A 17,833-nucleotide genomic window follows, 5' to 3' on the forward strand; every position below is an offset into this window, starting at 1 on the left:
CCCTAGAACTGTGAGTGAAATCAACTTCTTTTCTTTATAAAGCCTCGGGAACTTTCTCATAGCAACCCAAAATGGACACAAGCTCTTTTAAAAGGTCCAATGCACAAAATACCTCCAGCATTTCCTAAAATTCAAACGCTAGGACTCTATCTCTTACATTTTATGCTATCTCTTGGGGTCAATTTCTTACAAGATACAAATCCACTCCCATTTCCCACCATGTGTTCTAGAAGCCAGCAGGTTAGGATGCAGTGAAATGGGTTAGGGTCGAAGGAGGACTCACCTGACTGCACAGTTCTAGGTTCTGGGAATACACAGCGACCTGCCTCCTTGGCTGCTGCTCCTCTGATAGGTAGCTAGCGAACAGGATGAGGACATCATAACCAAACTTGTCTGTGAATGCTTTCAAATCACTGGTGATACTGCTGTGAAACAGACAATTCTGAAACAACAGGACATTTGATATTAATGTCAGTCTGTGAAGAGCTGTGCCACAAATACGTCCAATCTGATGACACATTAGGGACGATATTTATAGTTAGATTTAAGTGAGATGAATAGTTTGCTTTGAGAAAGTTTGACAAATTTTATGCTATGGCTTAAAATACACTTTACTTACAGGTTTTCCCAAATCGATGGAGGAAGGACTCTTTGCCATCATTAAGAAATAGCATTAGATTAGTAACAAATAACATCTTTTTCTAAAATACTTATTCAAATCCTTACTTCACAAAGCATATTTATTCTTCTTATCATTTATATGAATGTGGGTTATGTTCATAATCTAGTGCTAGAAAAATAGGAGGGAATTAGTGTTCTCTATAAAATTTTCATTTTATATTTTTCATTTTTATAATTAAAATTTTAAATATTTTATATTTTTATAATTTGAAAATTTTATTTGATGACTATTATTAGTTACAAATAGAAATTCCTGAGGATAAAATTAGTTGAGTTTACTGAGTGACTTTTACTGTAGCATAGGAGTGCAGAAGATGTTTATTTATTTGTTTGTTTGTTTTGTGTATGTAGTCCTGGGGATTGAAAACAGTGGAACTTTACCACTGAGTTACATCCCAAGCCCTTCTTTTTAAATTTTATTTTTATTTTGAGACAGGGCCTCACTAAGTTGCTAAGGCTGGCCTTGAACTTGAGATCCCCCTGCTCACCCCAAAAGACTTTTATAAAGAATTTTGACTTCTGGTCTACTAGGTCTATGTGGCAGCTATGGAAGAATGAATAATTTCAGAAAGCACCCAAAACTGTGGCCCATATAATTCACAGAAAATGTGCTGGTCTCTTTTCTAGATTTATCTTCAGTGAGAACCACTTTGTCTATGTGATTCTCTTCCTGAAAGAAGTACAGTGAAATCCACGTGCTAGCTCCTAGCACAACAACTGGCACATACTAGATGCTGAAGAACTATTTATTGCATGACAGGAGAGACACATACACAAAATCAACCTGTGCTGCACAATTCTGTATCATAGCTTACATACATGCATAGAGTCAGTCCCCTATATCTGTGGAATTGATCAACCATGGATCACATATCTTCTGAAAAAGAAACTTACATATGCACAGACCTTTTTCTTTGTCATTATTTACTAAGCAATACACTATAAAATTATTTACATAGCATCTACATTATATTAGATAATACCATATAAGTCATATACATTAAATAAGTAATCTAGAGATGATTTCAAGTATAAGGGAGGATATATGGGGGTTATATGAAAATATTATGCCATTTTATATAGTGGACTTGAACATCTGCAGATTTGATTATTCAAAGAGGATCCTAGAACCAATTCCCCATGGACACTGAGTAATGACTTATACATACGTACCCACATATGTGTGTGTATCTATATAAAAAATCACTGCATATAATCAATCAACTAACAGTCCATTGTGCTAATCAATAAAAAACATCATGATGTCCTCTCAAGAGATTAAACAATTCTATATTTTTTTCTGATCATAGTAGTAATCAGAATTATTCCTGCTGCTGGTAAAACAGATTTTTAAATTAATTATTAATTAGTTTTTATTGGTGCATTGTAATTATACACAATAATGGTATTTATTGTGAAGTACTCATACATATGCACATACCATAATTTGGGCAATCTCATTACCCAATACCTCCTCTTTCCCTCTCCTCCTCCCTCCCATGCTGCTGGTAAAATACTAAGGCAATACAGAAATGTATGCCATGGAGAGTGGAAGTACATGGGCTCCTCCTCAGTTAGCCACCGTGAAGAGCTGAACAGTGCAGTACACACAGTTGCAGTCTTTGTCCACATTAATGTTTGTCAGAGGCAGCTCTTTGAAAATGAAGATTTGGTATTAGAAGATTGGACTATGTACCAGACACCCCAAATAGCCATAATACATGTACTCTGTAATTCTGCTGAATTGATGTTGAAGTCTGTGGGGCCCTTGAGGGAGTACATGAGACCCTGGCAGGTGTGCGGGCCCTGCCAATCACAGCCTCTCCAGGAGGCTTTGCTGTCTCTTCTGTGGCAGTTAATCTCCTTAGGTGTCTTACAAGGCCACTTTTCCTCTCAGGCTACAAGGAGTTGCATGTGGGAATTCACAAAGGTCTCAGGCTCCATTGCTGATGAATAAGTTTATAATGCTCCCTTACAGTAGCTTTTGGAAACATGTATTCCATAAACCATACTGTCACCTTTCATGCTTTTTATTTATTGTCCAAACTGCATCCTAACAATCTTTAAGTAGATTAAACAAACAAATTTACCCATGGTAGAGGTTGATATTTAGAATGTGTCTTTTTTTTTATTGGACCTCATCTTACACATAATATGAATTTGACAGAAAAAAATATTTCAAATCGTCATTGGTGATCATGCATAACCAGAGAAAAGAAAAGCTGTGCTACAATTGTGTACAATAAATCAAAATAAATGAACCAAAATATATTCTTCTGTCATATATACCTTTTAATATAAATAAATAAATTAATAATAAAAAGAACCTCCATGCTGAGCTTTTTGCAATTATGAATTATGAAAGATCTGGTCCTGAAGAAAAACAGGAGTGAACAACAACTTCCTACATCCTATCTTCAGTACCTAAAGTCTTTGGCAGGAGAAACCCTACAATTTTTCTGTCCAATTTTTTTCATTATGTATATAACCCTCCTTACATTTATAAATCCTTGAAAGAAGACACAAATTTCAAAGAGATTTTCACATATAATAATGATTATCACTATACTCTTGGCTGTCATTCAAACAAGAGAGGGCAGGTTTTGCTCCTATCTGAGCACAAGATTCAAATGCAGAAGAATCAGCTTTATTCAAAGCCACTCTTGGGGACTATTTGTTATTCCAATATATCAGCTGCATTCAACCTGTCTGGATTCTACTGTGTTATGTTGATGGCTCTAGATTTCCTATCAGACTCCAGCCCAGTAGCACTGACCAAACCTGGCATCTTTTTAAAAATGCATTGTCTGGCCATGTGCAGATCTACTGAAGTCCACTCTGCCCTTTCCACTCAGCCCAGGTGATTCCTTGCACACTGAAATTTGCAAAGCACTGCCTCAGGGAGGCACTTCTCAATTGATTTATTTCCCTGCAAACCAGTCCTCTGGGCTCTCAACACTATCACAAGGCTTGTACTCACTCACACCCTCCGTCCTGATTCCTCACACTAGCATCATCATAAAAAATCACGCTGGGATGTGTATTTCTGGGCAGCTTGCTAGAAATTCTTATGTAGCAAGTTGTATTAGAAAATGCAAGCATCTGTATTTTCATCATGTCTCTCAAAATGATTTTACAATCACATCTAACAGTGACACATTGTCTCAGTTTTCCTCTGGGTAACCCTGAATTCCACAGAATCAAATGAAATATTAATAAAAAAATTACACGAATCATTTTGGCATATTAGACAAAATACATTTTACAGTAACGCCAAAACAGAGATTGTCGTCAATGACGCCCTATATACCCTAACATAATTGTTCAAACTGGATTTCATCCTTACTGGCCTTAGGATAAGGTGAAGAATTTCACATTTAGAATAGAATCAAACAAGGGAATGAGTGAGAATCTCAGGAACCCGAGCAGCACAGTCTGTTTGTTCTGCTTTTATGCCGGTGCTGTTTGCATAGGAGATAATTTATTATTGTCTTCTAGCTATGCAGGGAGTCCTGTGCTGCGATGGCTCTTATGTTGCTGACAAGCTAGGCTGGCCCTGAATAAACAGCACTTCATCATCAACACAACACAACTGTAGATACAGGTTGGCATTTTATTTCCCCCATCTGCCTTCTACCTGATAAATTACTGTTTTAGTTACATGTATACAAATACGATTTGTTAATCTGCTCAAACATCTCCAAAACATTTCTCCCACCTTAAGTTAAAATTATATACGTGCATATGCATTCCTAATTAATTTTCTAGGGTTTAAAAAATAAAGAGGACCCTCCCCTTTAATTTACCATCTCCAGCCCAGGCACACACCTCTTGTGCAGTGAGGTCCAGCCTATAATCACTGTATGGAATTGAGGTAGTTCTTTTACTAATCATTGCAAATGGCAAAATCCCAGATTGATTCCACCAGTTAGGAAGAACAGCAATTGCTTTCTGCCTCAGTCTTTTGTCATGAATAGTTCCTAGGATTCCATCATTTTGCATTTTTAGAGGTCGTGAGTCTTTTTGCCTGAGTAATTCCTAGTTTTGAAATAGGAAGGTCTAGAAATGCTGGGAGAAAAAGATTTTACTATTTCCAGTCACAAGCTAAGGTGTCGATCTCAAAAGCTTTAAAAAAGGCCCTGAGGCCCCCAGGCAGAAAAACAGAAATGATCCAGGTCTACTGGATCTGAGATAGCAATCGATAGTGTCCAATAAATTTCCTGTGTTCATGGTTGGAAGTGCACAGGCAATTGCAGTGGAAAATCCCACTCTTACACAATCCTATTTTACTTCTCATTCCACTGCTCTGAAAATTTTAGTCGTTATGCTATATGCTGGTAGCTTCCCTGTATCACATGGAATAAAAGTGATTTAAATAATGTCTTGTAAATGTCTGAGTACTTGAATGTGGATAGTCCTTGGGAGAGGAAAGCCCCCCGTCTCTTGAACCACTCACACTTGGTCACCTTTCACTGTCTTCTCAGTCTTTCCTGTTGGGTGTTGGGCTCCGTTTTTCCCCGCAAACTGCTCTTCTCAGAAGTATCGATCACTTCCAGTTTGCCAAATATGAAAATCACTTTCCTGTTCTTGCCCCATTTGACTTTTCTGCAGAATTCCTCAGGTCCCCTCCCTCCTTCCTGAAGCACTTCATTCTCCCAACCTCAGGCTCACCTTGTTTTTCTCCCAACTCACTGGCCATGCCTCAGTCACCTTTGCTGGTGGCTCTTCCTTATTAAGCCTCGACATGTTCATTGTCCCAAACTGTGTTTCCCAGCCTGGCTCACCTTCTTTTGCTATGCATTCTCTTGGAGATCTTATCCAGTCTTTTGGCTTTAAAACCATCCTCCTGCCAGTCAGTGATGACCTAATGCTCCCTGTAGGTCTAATTAGCCTCCCAAATCCACCTCCTCCCCACTTCTTCTGAATGGCGCCACCAGCCACCCAGCAACTCACGCCAAACATCTAGCTTATTCTTGGTTCCTTTCCCCCTCACTCCTCATATAACCCATCAATGAATCCTTTAAAACATATCTCAAGTCCAAACACTTTTCTAATTTTTTTCCATCTTGATTGCTGTCCTAGCCACAGCCACTATCATTTGTGGCCTGAACTTGGGTGACCCATTCTCAGGGGCTACTCTTCCACACTTGTCTCCCTATAGTCAGTTGTCAATAGGGAGTTTTAAAAAATCTAAATCTCATAATGACATTCTCCTGTCTAGAACTCACCAAAAATTTCCCAGTGCAAGTATTGTTTTATGTTTTTAACTAGAAGGAGATAAGTTTCATGTCCTTGAGGGTAAGAATTTGAATAAATAAATGAAATAGAATAGATGTAACAATAGAAAGAGTTGGAAAATATAAAAGACAATTTGCATTTGGAATACAAACAGCCATAAATAATATGTAAACTCACCAAAAAATTATTTGATAATAAAAATTTTAATCTTCTCCTATTATTGATAAATCTTTCTTAAAGATAATCTCATATATATTTTAGAAATATATTCTAAGGAAATAACTGGATATGCACACAAAGTTTGTGGACATAGCTACTTATGGGATTATTACTTTAATAACTAAAACTTGGAAACAAAATCTAAATGTCCAATAACTGAGAAATGATTAGATAAATTATGAAACAATCATAAATGGAATATTATACTGATATAAAAATCATACTATAAAGCAATACTTAGTGATACAAAAAAACACTCATAGTGTAATTTCTATACTCATATCAAATAGAATGTCAGTTCTGTATGTATTCTTTTTTTTTTAAGAGAGAGAGAGAGAGGGAGAATTTTAATATTTATTTTTTAGTTTTCGGCGGACATAACATCTTTGTTTGTATGTGGTGCTGAGGATGGAAACCGGGCTGCACGCATGCCAGGTGAGCGCGCTTCCGCTTGAGCCACTTCCCCAGCCCAAGTTCTGTATGTATTCTGGTAACATATTGAGAACTAACATTAAATGGACATTAAAATACACTGATTTTTAAAATTGTCACCATTAGGCCAATTGCTAATATTAAATTTCTTATGTCTCTCCATTATTTTAGTGAGCTCCCTGCAAGGTTTCTAGTAAAGGCTTTGGAGCCAGCCAAACAGGAGGTGACCATGGCTCTGCTACTCACTAGCTGAGCTACATGAGTTAATTCATCTCAGAGCCTTGGTTCCCTGAACCCCCGTACCCAACAGAGGATTGTCATGAGAACTAAAAACGTGTATAAAAGGTTGGCCTAGTGCCTGCCAGACAGTAGACAATAAACATTGGGTCTCCTTCCTTTCCTGGTTCCTAAGCTATCAAGAAAACATTCTCAAAAGCAAACAGGACTGGGTCATAGCTTAGTGGTAGAGCGTTGCCTAGTATGTGTGAGGCACTGGGTTCAGTTCTCAGCACCACATAGAAATAAAATAAAGATATCGTGTCTATCTACAACTAAAAATATTTAAAACAAACAAACAAAAAAGCCATTCTCAGGATTTATAGGATTAATTTGATTCACAGGACATATTTTGCAAGAGTTCACATATACTACAGTTCTTTGTTTTATAACCCTTACGATATATGTGAGTTCTTGAATGCTACTCAATCACACACATCTTTAAGCCACTTACATGATTGATGTAAATCCTACAAGTGAGATTATGGAGGAAAGTGCACTAAGTGAAATATGAAGCTAAGTCACTTTCAAAATGATATATAAAACTGGGGGGTAAGGAAGTGTTCAGCTCGTTAATAGATTTTTAGCCCTTAATTCCAAGTTAGAGTCAATGAATGAACTTGTGTTTGCCACTATATAAACAACAGCTTTTAAAGCATGAAACAAAACAAAACAAACAAAAAAACACATAGTGATTTTTCCTTCAGTTAAATTGCCATGGGTACAGACTTTTCCATCATTTCCCCTCCAACTGCCAAATAACCTGCAGTGACTTTTACTCCTGGTATTCATTCTCTCCACTTAGGTCCAGCATTGTGGACTACACACACCATCTGAAGCGGTTGTTTCCCTTACAAATTAGAAATGAAATATACTGACTAAGGCTTTTATTATGTGAAATAAATTACTTTGTAGCATCAAGGACAAGCTATTCCTAGAATTGTTATATCTGAAAATCTTTTCCTTCTTGCAGGTAATAGAAAAATCAGGTGAGTAGCTATCACTCACAGGTAGGATTCTTGTAGATAAAAATCTGTACCAAGATTAAAAATACAGCTTGTACAGCTGCATTTTGAAGAACAGAGAGTCCTAGAGTTTGACGATCCATAACTACTTTGTAAGCACTGTGGGCAACATGGATTGCTGAGTTACTGAAATTTAAGAGTATAGTTTGACATTTATACTCTGCATGGATTTGTTTCTAGACTGAAGGCTTTTTTTTTTAAATCAAGATATAAGAAAAATGCTGAGGTATGTATACAAATGTCCTAACTGAAAGCTTTATGATTTATGCTACCAAAATTCTGTTATGATGTTTAAGATATTCAGCAATAATAAAGTCTGATAATTTTGACAGGAAATGATTTATGAGAACACAATATGCATAAATTAAGAGATTTTATTTATTCTGTTTTTATGCATTCTTTAATTGGTAAGCCAAGATATTTCCCATATTCTTCCTAGATATAATTTTTTACACACCATTGTTCTTATATATTTATAGGGGAGCCAAGGCATTTTAATAACTTCACTGGAATCTTTTAAACTATATTATGCATCATATTTTGAAAATGAGTCAAATAGTACATATTTTCATTCTTTATAACTAAAGATAAAGCCTTTTTGTGAAAATAACTTATGTAAATGAAATATACTAGAATATATAAGTTAATGGATAGCACGTATACCAATATAATTTCATTTGTTGCTCAACTAATTTTATTGACTTAAATCAATGTTATATTGCCTATCATAATTCAAGCACTGATTCTGCATTCAGCATTCTGTTAAATGCTTTGCATCACCTTATTTAAACTTTAAGAGGCTTCTGTGAGGTCAGTAGTTGTCTGCTTTGCACTGAGGAAATGGAGCCTCGGGAAGTTAAGTAGTTTGCATCATGTGTGTGGAAAATGGAACTTCAGTCCAGGTTAGCCTGAAGTCAGAGACCATACTTTCACTCCTGTATTATCCTAATATGAGGAGATACTGAAGATATTACTCATTAATTCAATTTTAAACTGAATAATAATAAAAATAATAATAAAAATTATTTTAATCTGGATACGGTGGCATATGTTTGTAACCTCAGTGACTCAGTAGGCTGAGGCAGGAGGATTGCAAGTTTGAAGCCAGCCTCGGCAATTTAGCAAGGACTTAAGCAACTATATCAAAATTAATAATAATAATAATAATGATAATAATAATAATAATATTTAAAGGGTGGTAATGTGGCTCAGTGGTTAAGTGCCTCTGGGTTAAATCCCCAGTACCAATAAAATAAAATGATATAATTTAAAATTGCTTTTTCTATTCCATTTATTTCTATTTAGAATGATTCTCCCTTGTCACTATACGCAAGTAAGAAACATCCTTGATTTTGACAACTGCTAATAATAATACACTGCTTAAACTTTTTTTTTTTTCTAGTCAGTACTGGGGATTGAACTCAGGGTGCTTTACCACTGAGCTACATCTCAGCCCTTTTTGTTTTTTGAGACAAGATCTCACTGAATTGTTTAGGGCCTTGCTAAGTTGCTGAGACTGGCCTTGAACTTGTGATCCTCCTGCCTCAGTCTCCTGAGCTGCTGGGATTACAGACGTGTTTCACTGTGACCAGGTAAACTTTTGAAGATCTGATATTACCATTCATTACGATTGATTTCCGGTTTCTCACTTACTCTATAAAGTGTAAATGTGGAATGACTGCTAATAATATGTAAGAACCTAAAACTGAAAGCCTGAGAAAGCATCTATGAAAAAGAATGTTGTTATATCCTTGCAGCAATAGTATTTTGAAAAGTTTGGCATCCATGTATATTCAGGAGGGAAAAGAAGCAGTACACACAACCTAATTGCTGGTTATCCAAAATTAGCCCCATGTATTTTCCTTGCTCTAGTAGATTAGACACCCCCAAACAGAAGAATCTACTTTACCATTCAGTGTGTAAAAATCTCATTATTTAAAGATGCTCTCAACATAACTTATCTTCTGCTCAAAAGTCCACAGAAAAGCAAGAATTAGAATTTGTGGAGGGGAGTAGGAAGACTCAAGAGGATTGTTTTGTTTTTCTCTGATGGAGTAGGCATCTTAATAGGAGAAGTCTATAAGAGCAGTCTTCTTATTAAGGCATGACTATCAAAGATATTTATAATAATGTTATCAATCTGCAGGTGCTTTGATTTAGGTCATGCATATCATAACTAAGAAAGGAAAATCTAAAAGTCTTAGAAGCAATAAGTCTTATAAGGTGCCCACTTGAAAGAATTCCAGAATAGAAGGAATTATTAATTGAAAATTAATTATTTTTAGGTCATGGAACAAGTATTACTTATCCCCATAACCACATCATTAATGAAGAAAGAAAAGAGGTGGTGGGAATTGGGAAATAATTCATCTCAAAGCATAGGTTTAAAATAAGAACTTTAAAAAAAAAAACAACTCTGAGCTGGTTTCAGATTAGCCTGAAATTGAGTTGAAATTCTATCCTTTCCTCAGTAGCTCCATCATAAAAAGGAATAGTGTCACACCAGTGAAAAGTTGACCCTGGGCAAAGGTGCTTAAACACTGTACTTCACCACAGAAAGTCCTGGACGGACTCTCACGAGCAGTTAGTAGAAGACTTAGATGCCAGGAGGTCTCAACCAATTAAATACAGATAAGTCATCACCTCATAAACCAGGTCAGCCTAATTTACAGTTTTCTTTAAGGACAAACTGACAATCACCAAAACTTTCAACTACTGAAAATAGTGAGGAAAGGCAGATGGTTGTTTTCCTGAAGGCCTCTTTCTTGTTCACGTATGTTTCCAAGGATTTGGAGGAATGAATAATTCAGGACTCATGTGCAAAGGGCAACCCAGCAACCAAGCATGCTTTATTTTTGAAATGGCAGAAGCTGGGCAATCGTCTAACTATAAACTAGAAATAATGGCAATAAATTATTTTCATAATTATGTACACATATAAAAAATTGGCTTGTTTTGAGCCATGAGCCTGAACACTCAATAGCTTTATTTATTTTCCTTTGTAAAAATAAATCAACTAGCTTGAAGACTATTTAGAAAAAGCAGGAGAACTTCCTTCCTCTCTGGGTTCCTCTTTCTGCTTCATGGAAACCACCAGTGGTGTCTCCAGAGCCTTGTGGTACAGGGCGTCACACACGTTTTGGATTCGTCTAAGCTGTGTCAATATTAACCTGACCAAATAAAGATCAAACTGCCTCCTTGGTTCCTCATGCTCTTCACATGGGGAGCACAATATGGCTCTTGTCAGAGGTGCTTCATCATTTGGGCTCAAGGAAACTGTTAGTACAGTTTGGGAGTTCGTTCTTCATGGGCAGATATCCTGATGGGTCTAATGAAGCCTTTCTGCTGACAACTCATTTGCTAAAAATACCCAACCATCACCAAGTTTAAATGGGGAATGTGGTTGTGTCCTCTTTGCTATCAACTCAATGAAAGTAATTCATTAATTTTTTTGAAGTGTAAAAATATCTATTCATTAAGGCCCACACCTCTCACCACCCATATATGTGTCTTGCTTGGATCCATTTGCTCACTGATAAACTTTATGTCTTGCTTAAATTGAAATATAATAGGGTAAACACCAATCTTAGAGCACACATGCAGAGCCAACAGTCTGTGTGTGCCATTTGTTGCAATCTGAGCTAATTACCAGAAACCCCCTCCTGAAAACAGATACACTCTGGTGTTTGTGGTTTTATCTTTCTTTGGGGATGTCTGTATGGGGTGCCTGAGGAATTCCTTTTCAGGTAGGACATGGCATTGCTGTGATCCTCTGGATTGCAAGTCACAGGGACTTAACTGTCTTACACAGAAGAATCTGGGGAGCATTCTTACAAAAACTGAGGGAGAACTGGGTGAACTGGGACAGCCAGGAGGCTGCTGGCCCCCCTGCCTCTCCATCCTCTTTGGGCTTCATCTGCCCTCCCAAGGTCAAGTGGCAGCCTCCGTGTGGCGGGGAACGTTGGTGGCTGCAGAAAATCCGTGCAGATCTTATAGTTATAGTCAACAGCTTATTTCCTTTTGATCTTGAGTTCCAAAATCCTGGAGAAATAACTGTGGTTGTTACAATTGGTTTGGTTCCCTTGCTTTGGGGCAAAACAATTGAGGTGGATTGGAAAGACCATAAAACGCAGAGATGGCACTAGTTACAAGGAAATTGGTAGATAAGAGTCGTTTCCTGGAAGAGGGATGATGAGGAGATAAACCCATAGTTGGCACTTCAGATACCAGGCATAAAGCGCTCTCTCTCTCTCTCTCTCTCTCTCTCTCTCACACACACACACACACACACACACACACACACACAGAACACACACATGCGATAATACTTCAAATCCTTATTTTATTTCCAGCCAACCCTCATCATAGGAAGAGACAAGATGTTTGGAAAGATAACTTTTGTATTAACTTTGATTTTCATGGAATTTTGCACCCCAATTAAAAAGGGTATCATAGGACAAGGGATGTGGCTCAGCAGTAGAACTCTGCCTAGCATGTGTAAGGACCTGGGTTCAAGCCTCAGCATCACAAAAAGAAAAAGAAAAAGAAAGTGTTTCTAAAATCCATAAAAGTGTTAAACATATAAAATGAAAACTATGTGTGAATAATTAAAAATATACTATCCAAACAATCAGGAAAAAGAGGCCAAAGCTCCTTTTTTTCTTGTAGGTCAGGTAAGGGAATCTCTTTTTGGTCTCTGAAATCTTCAGAAGCTCAAATCACCACAGCCATAATACTGCTATTGCTGTTAGTAGCACCCATGAGGCCTTATAAATCATCTACAGCCCCTGACCTCAAGGCAGAAAGAAAGCCCTGGAGATTCTTCTGGTAGTACAAGAGTTTATTTGGGTGTTATTATTTTAACCAAGAATTATTTATGAAATGGCTTCAAATAAGCCAAATCCAGGGGGGGAAAAACAAACAATCACATTTATCACTGGTAAAAATAAATCACTTTAAAGCAGGTTTCCTCCACTGGGGAACTGGCATTTGGGGCTGGACAAGTCTTTGTTGTTGGGGGCTGCTCTGTGCATTGCAGAATGTTTAGCAGCATCCCAGTCTCTGACCTCTAGATGCCAATAGCAAACTCCCTATCCCTATTGTGACAATCACCTGTGTCTCCAGACATTGCCAAATGTCCCCTTGGGACAAAGTCAGCCCAGTTAAGAACCACTGCCTTACAGAATAACAGCAGGAGAGTCTTGTAAACTTAAAAAATAACAAGTCACACATGCTTTTTTTTTTTTTTTTTTTCAGAAATGTTACTCCACAAAGCAAGACATAGTTCATTCTTTCTGGGTAAAGAGGTAGGAGTATTATAGAAATAAGTCAGGGATGGGAGCATTTGCATGGATGCTTTATACTAACTGGCCAAAGATTTCCATTTTCTAAGCTGGTATAAATAATGGAATTTCTATCAATTGTCTTTTAGTTAGATTGGTATGCTTATAAACAGCAATTTTATTCTCTTAGGCAAACAAAAAGAAGCATGATGGCTTAAAAGAGCAAGGACTTTGTTAAACATAACTTCCTACTTCAGGAAAGTAAAGTTTACACAGGTATTTCCCAGAATGGCCTTTTTTTAAATAATAGAAAAGTTGTATTATTCCAAACCAGTTATGGAAAAACAGAGCATTTTTTTAAATACTAAATTTTATATTTGGGATTCCTGAAAATATGCTAACTTATTTTTTAACCATAGGAAACCTAAAGTGTTACTGATATTTTGACAGTATCAATGTGTAATACAAAGATGCCTGCAAATGTTTGGTGAATGGCCAGCAGCCTTGCCAGACAACTGAGGTTATGTAGAGAAATTTATCAAAAAAAAACCATTTCCAGGTCTTAATTACCTAAACATGTGCATCCATATCAGCCTTTTTACCCTCCTCCCAATTTTTATGGCTATATTGTCATTATTTGAGAACATATTTTATTGAGAGTATGCCTCATTTCATTCTATTGTGTGTTTCAAAGCATTCATCTTAAAAAGTAACTATTTCTACTTCATCAGTATATTAAAGGTTGTATAATTATATTAACTAGTATGAACAGGTTTGGAGCAAACACAGCTGATACTTGGTAAACATTGAATTTAGTCACAGGGTGTGCACACACCTGTGCTTTCTTAGAGAGTTTTAAGTTAGCTTCGAGCATTCAGCTGAGGTTATCAGTCAGTATGTTCTATAGAACAGAATGGAGAATGTTGTTTAGCTCAGCACATTAGTTAGGGGAAGATCAATATAGAGAATTTCTCTTAGCAGAGGCAAGTTGTACAACTTTACCCGCTCATCCCTCAACATCAGGATGTTGAGTCTCAAGATACAGTAACTTAAACCTCTTAAATACAATCACCTGGAGTCAGCTTGTTAATCTACAGACTCTGATTTAGTATGATGGGGTCCGAGATGTTCATCTGTCTCTACAAGCTCTCAGACATTGGCTGTGCTGCCAGTCTGGGTACCACACATGGAGTGTTAGAAGCCATAAAAAAGGAGGGGAGTCCACGAGTCCACTATGAAAAAAGAAAAAAGATAATTCTATAAATGAATCTGAAAGAAAGTAATGAATATTCTTAATAGCTCTCTTTGGAAAAATGAGAAACCTAGAGAGTGAGACTTACCTAAAGAATATAGGATTCTCATATGATAGAGGAAATGATTTCAAGCTAATATGAGAACAGAATGGGAGCTTGCACCTACATTTTGCTGGCCACCAAAGCAAACCTCTTTTGCTTATAGGAAAGGAGTCAAATCTTTATACCCAGACGCCCCTACTCTTCTACCACCAGCAAACATCTAGTCTTTGAAGGGCCTGATACATGCATTCATGTCATAGAAAACTGCACTTAGACACATATTTTGGAAAGGCAACCTTCTCTTTGTTGGTAATGATCTCAATCTCTAAGAAATCCATCACTGACACCCAACACACACCATTGGCTTGATTTTGTGTGTGTGTGTGTGTGTGTGTTTTGAATCATCCTATGTTGTTATCTTTTGTTTAGTCTAACTTTAGAATTAAGCAACTGCTCTTATTGTCTTATTTCTTATACAGCTGCAAAGACAGGCAAGCCAGTTCTCCAAAGTCTCCAGTTGGCAGGCCCAATTAACTTGAGAATGTGCAGTGTCCAGGTTGGGTAGTTTATCTGTGTCTGGTTTTTCCTGGGGCTTGAGATGTCACATTAGTGAGGCTCAACGAGCATCCGTCTTTTCTAGTCTTGGCTTCCGGCACATCTCTTGCAGACAGCTCCTTCTGAGATGGATTAAATGAGTTAGAAGTAGACCTCCAGCGACCACTGGGCCCCAAGCCAAGGCTCATGATTAAGAAAACCTCTGTGTCTGCCTCTGTAACTGTATTTATCTATTTCCTTGCTCTTCCTCCATTATTCTCAACTCTTTTCTGACTCTCATCCTACATCTTGTGTTTACCGTGTCTCTTGATTTCATCAAGAGGCCATGTAGAGTGATTGATTACTGTACCTTCTAGGTTTAAGCATGCTATGAAGCACACACAGTGACTAAATCACCTAATGACAAAGTTCTCAGAACATGGACCTGTTGTTAAGTAACATTTGGCTGCACTTCCCAAGACAGAACTGAACTTCTGTCTATGACATTTATATTGATTTTTAAAATTTTCTGAAAATAGCTAGGAACCTGCCTTGCTGGGAAATAACAATAGAATCATATTTCTGTCTGCTTTGAGAGAACGTTCTTCTACCTAAGGAGCCACAGGCATGAGTCCTTGCTTCTGTGTTGCTGTGCTCAGCTATCAGCTATTCCCAGTACAGTGCGCTCTCTCTCTCTCTCTCTCTCTCTCTCTCTCTCTCTCACACACACACACACACACACACACACACACACACACACAGAGTATAGCACTGCTCCAACAGCTGTTGGAGGGCTGGGCGCAGTGCAGAAAGCTGCTCTGAAGTCTCATCTCACAGTCTCCAATTGGCAGGGACGGTGCTCAAGATACCTGTGGCTGACTATATCATGAAGTAGGGAGGAGCCATCCTCGTTCCTGTGGCTGGTGCAGGGCTGTCTTCACTCCCACACTGAGCTCCAGGGGCAGATGACACAGACTGAGCCCTCCATCCACAAGGGCCACAGTAACGGTTTCAGGAATAATATGTGGCCTGAGACAGATGGATAAGAGGCTTCACTGGAGTTTTGTAAAGCTTTCTCTTCCCCTGATATCCAGAGATCTAAGAATCACATAAGCTTGGGGCTACCCATGGGCATCTTGGGGAGTCATGGAAAGAGTCTTCCTGACAATGAAGCCAACATGGAGAGACACAGAGGCAAGAGAGGGAGAGAAAGAGAGAAACCCTGGTGACTTAGTTCAAGTTGAAGAATATCAGAAGCTAAATATCTTCTGGATTATCACTCCAGCAATTAATTCACTGTTTTCCTTAAACAAATTTGAATTGCTTCTGTCACTTACAACCAAAGAACTAGAGAAATAAATGTAGAGCTTCTGAAAACTTACTAAATGATTATAATAGAAGTGAATATTTTCAGATGCAGAGTTGACTTTAAGAAAAAAAAATTCCAAATCATTACTTTTTACATTTTAGAGTCTTTAACCTTTTATTGAAGATCATTTTGTTGTTGTTGCTTTGTTTTCCCCATTAGTCAACGAGGGGCTAGTCCCAGGTGGCTAATAATTAAGTTACCAAAACACAAAAAGAATTGGCAAGCCTACCATCTGGACTCCTGGAAGCCACGGAGGAGGAAAACAGCACAAATGACTGGAAGACCCACCAGGGAAGACTTTAGGGCCACTTACTGGATTATCCTAGCCTGGGAAAATTTTACTGAATAAAGGCTGACAACATGCAAAGAATCAAAATCTAAAAGTGCTGTGATACTTAAAGAGAAAGTAAAATTCTATGTCTATAGAGCAATTTTGGCTTTTCTAAAAATGATCAAAGTAATCTGAATTGGTGCTTGCCAATTCTCTAGCTGGTAATAGAATAATGATTTTGTGATAACTATTTAACAAGGAGAAAGCTGAAGCTCAAGAAGTTCAGAAATATTCCCAATATTAGACATAGTGATTTGATGGTGGAGCAGGAGCCAGAACCCAAGTTTTCTGAGCTTTATTTGAGTACATTTACATATGCCATTTATTCTCATTCATAGTTGAGTGTCACAATCTGATAAGGACAAAGATGGAATCTTCTTATTTAATATTATCTTTCTCTTTTTTATATTTATTTTTTATATTTATCTCTTAATTATTTCTCATCTCCCATTATAATCTAAAGAGAAATATGAGATACCAAATCTGGATAGCCAATGAAAATATTTTGCAGTCTCATAGCTTAGTAAGGGGTGTGGTGTGTGTGTGTGTGTGTGTGTGTGTGTGAGTGTTTTCAAAAACTTCAAAGAGAAAATCTCTATACTTTTATTTTCAGAGATAGTATAAGTACTGTGGTGGTAGGCGTTCAAGAGAGACAGTGTTGGCATGTGCAAAATACACATACATAAAGGAGAAATTGGGCAAAATGTCATATGATGTGCCTTATGCCATAGATAATTTCTGGTCAGATACATAAAAGAAAGAGGAGGTTCCAATGTTAATCCCTCTAGAAGGAAAATAAAGTGAACAGGAAGTAAATAATTTATGATTGGTATGTTAGTCCATTAGGGCTGTTGTAACTAAATACCATAAATTAGATCACTTATAAACAACTAAAGTTAATTTCTCATACTTTTGGAAACTGGAAAGTCTAAGATCAAGGTACTGACAGATTTGGTGTCTGGAGAACCAATTTTCTGATTCATGGGCTACTGTCTCTTCACTGTGTCTCACACAGTGGAAATGGCAGGAGTCTCTCTGGGGCCCCTTTTAGGAGGGCACTAATCCCATTCAAGAGGGCTCTGCTGCCATGACCTAATCACCTCCCAGAGACTCACCTCCCAGAGACTCACCTCCCAACACCCTTACCTCGG

General features: G+C 37.5%; 1 protein-coding gene across 11 annotated transcripts in view; it reads right to left on the reverse strand.

Annotated features, from left to right (window-relative positions):
* Prune2 (prune homolog 2 with BCH domain) overlaps positions 1-17,833 on the reverse strand; it is a 259,308-nt gene that overhangs the window by 92,827 nt on the left and 148,648 nt on the right. For all 11 annotated transcript variants that reach the window (XM_048806933.1, XM_048806938.1, XM_048806942.1 and 8 more), the window contains exon 7: positions 284-442. In XM_048806933.1, the coding sequence (XP_048662890.1) occupies positions 284-442 (159 nt within the window). The remainder of the gene's footprint in view (positions 1-283; positions 443-17,833) is intronic.

This window comes from Marmota marmota, unplaced genomic scaffold (genome assembly GCF_001458135.2).
Source record: "Marmota marmota marmota unplaced genomic scaffold, marMar, whole genome shotgun sequence".
Classification (NCBI taxonomy): Eukaryota; Metazoa; Chordata; class Mammalia; order Rodentia; family Sciuridae; genus Marmota; species Marmota marmota.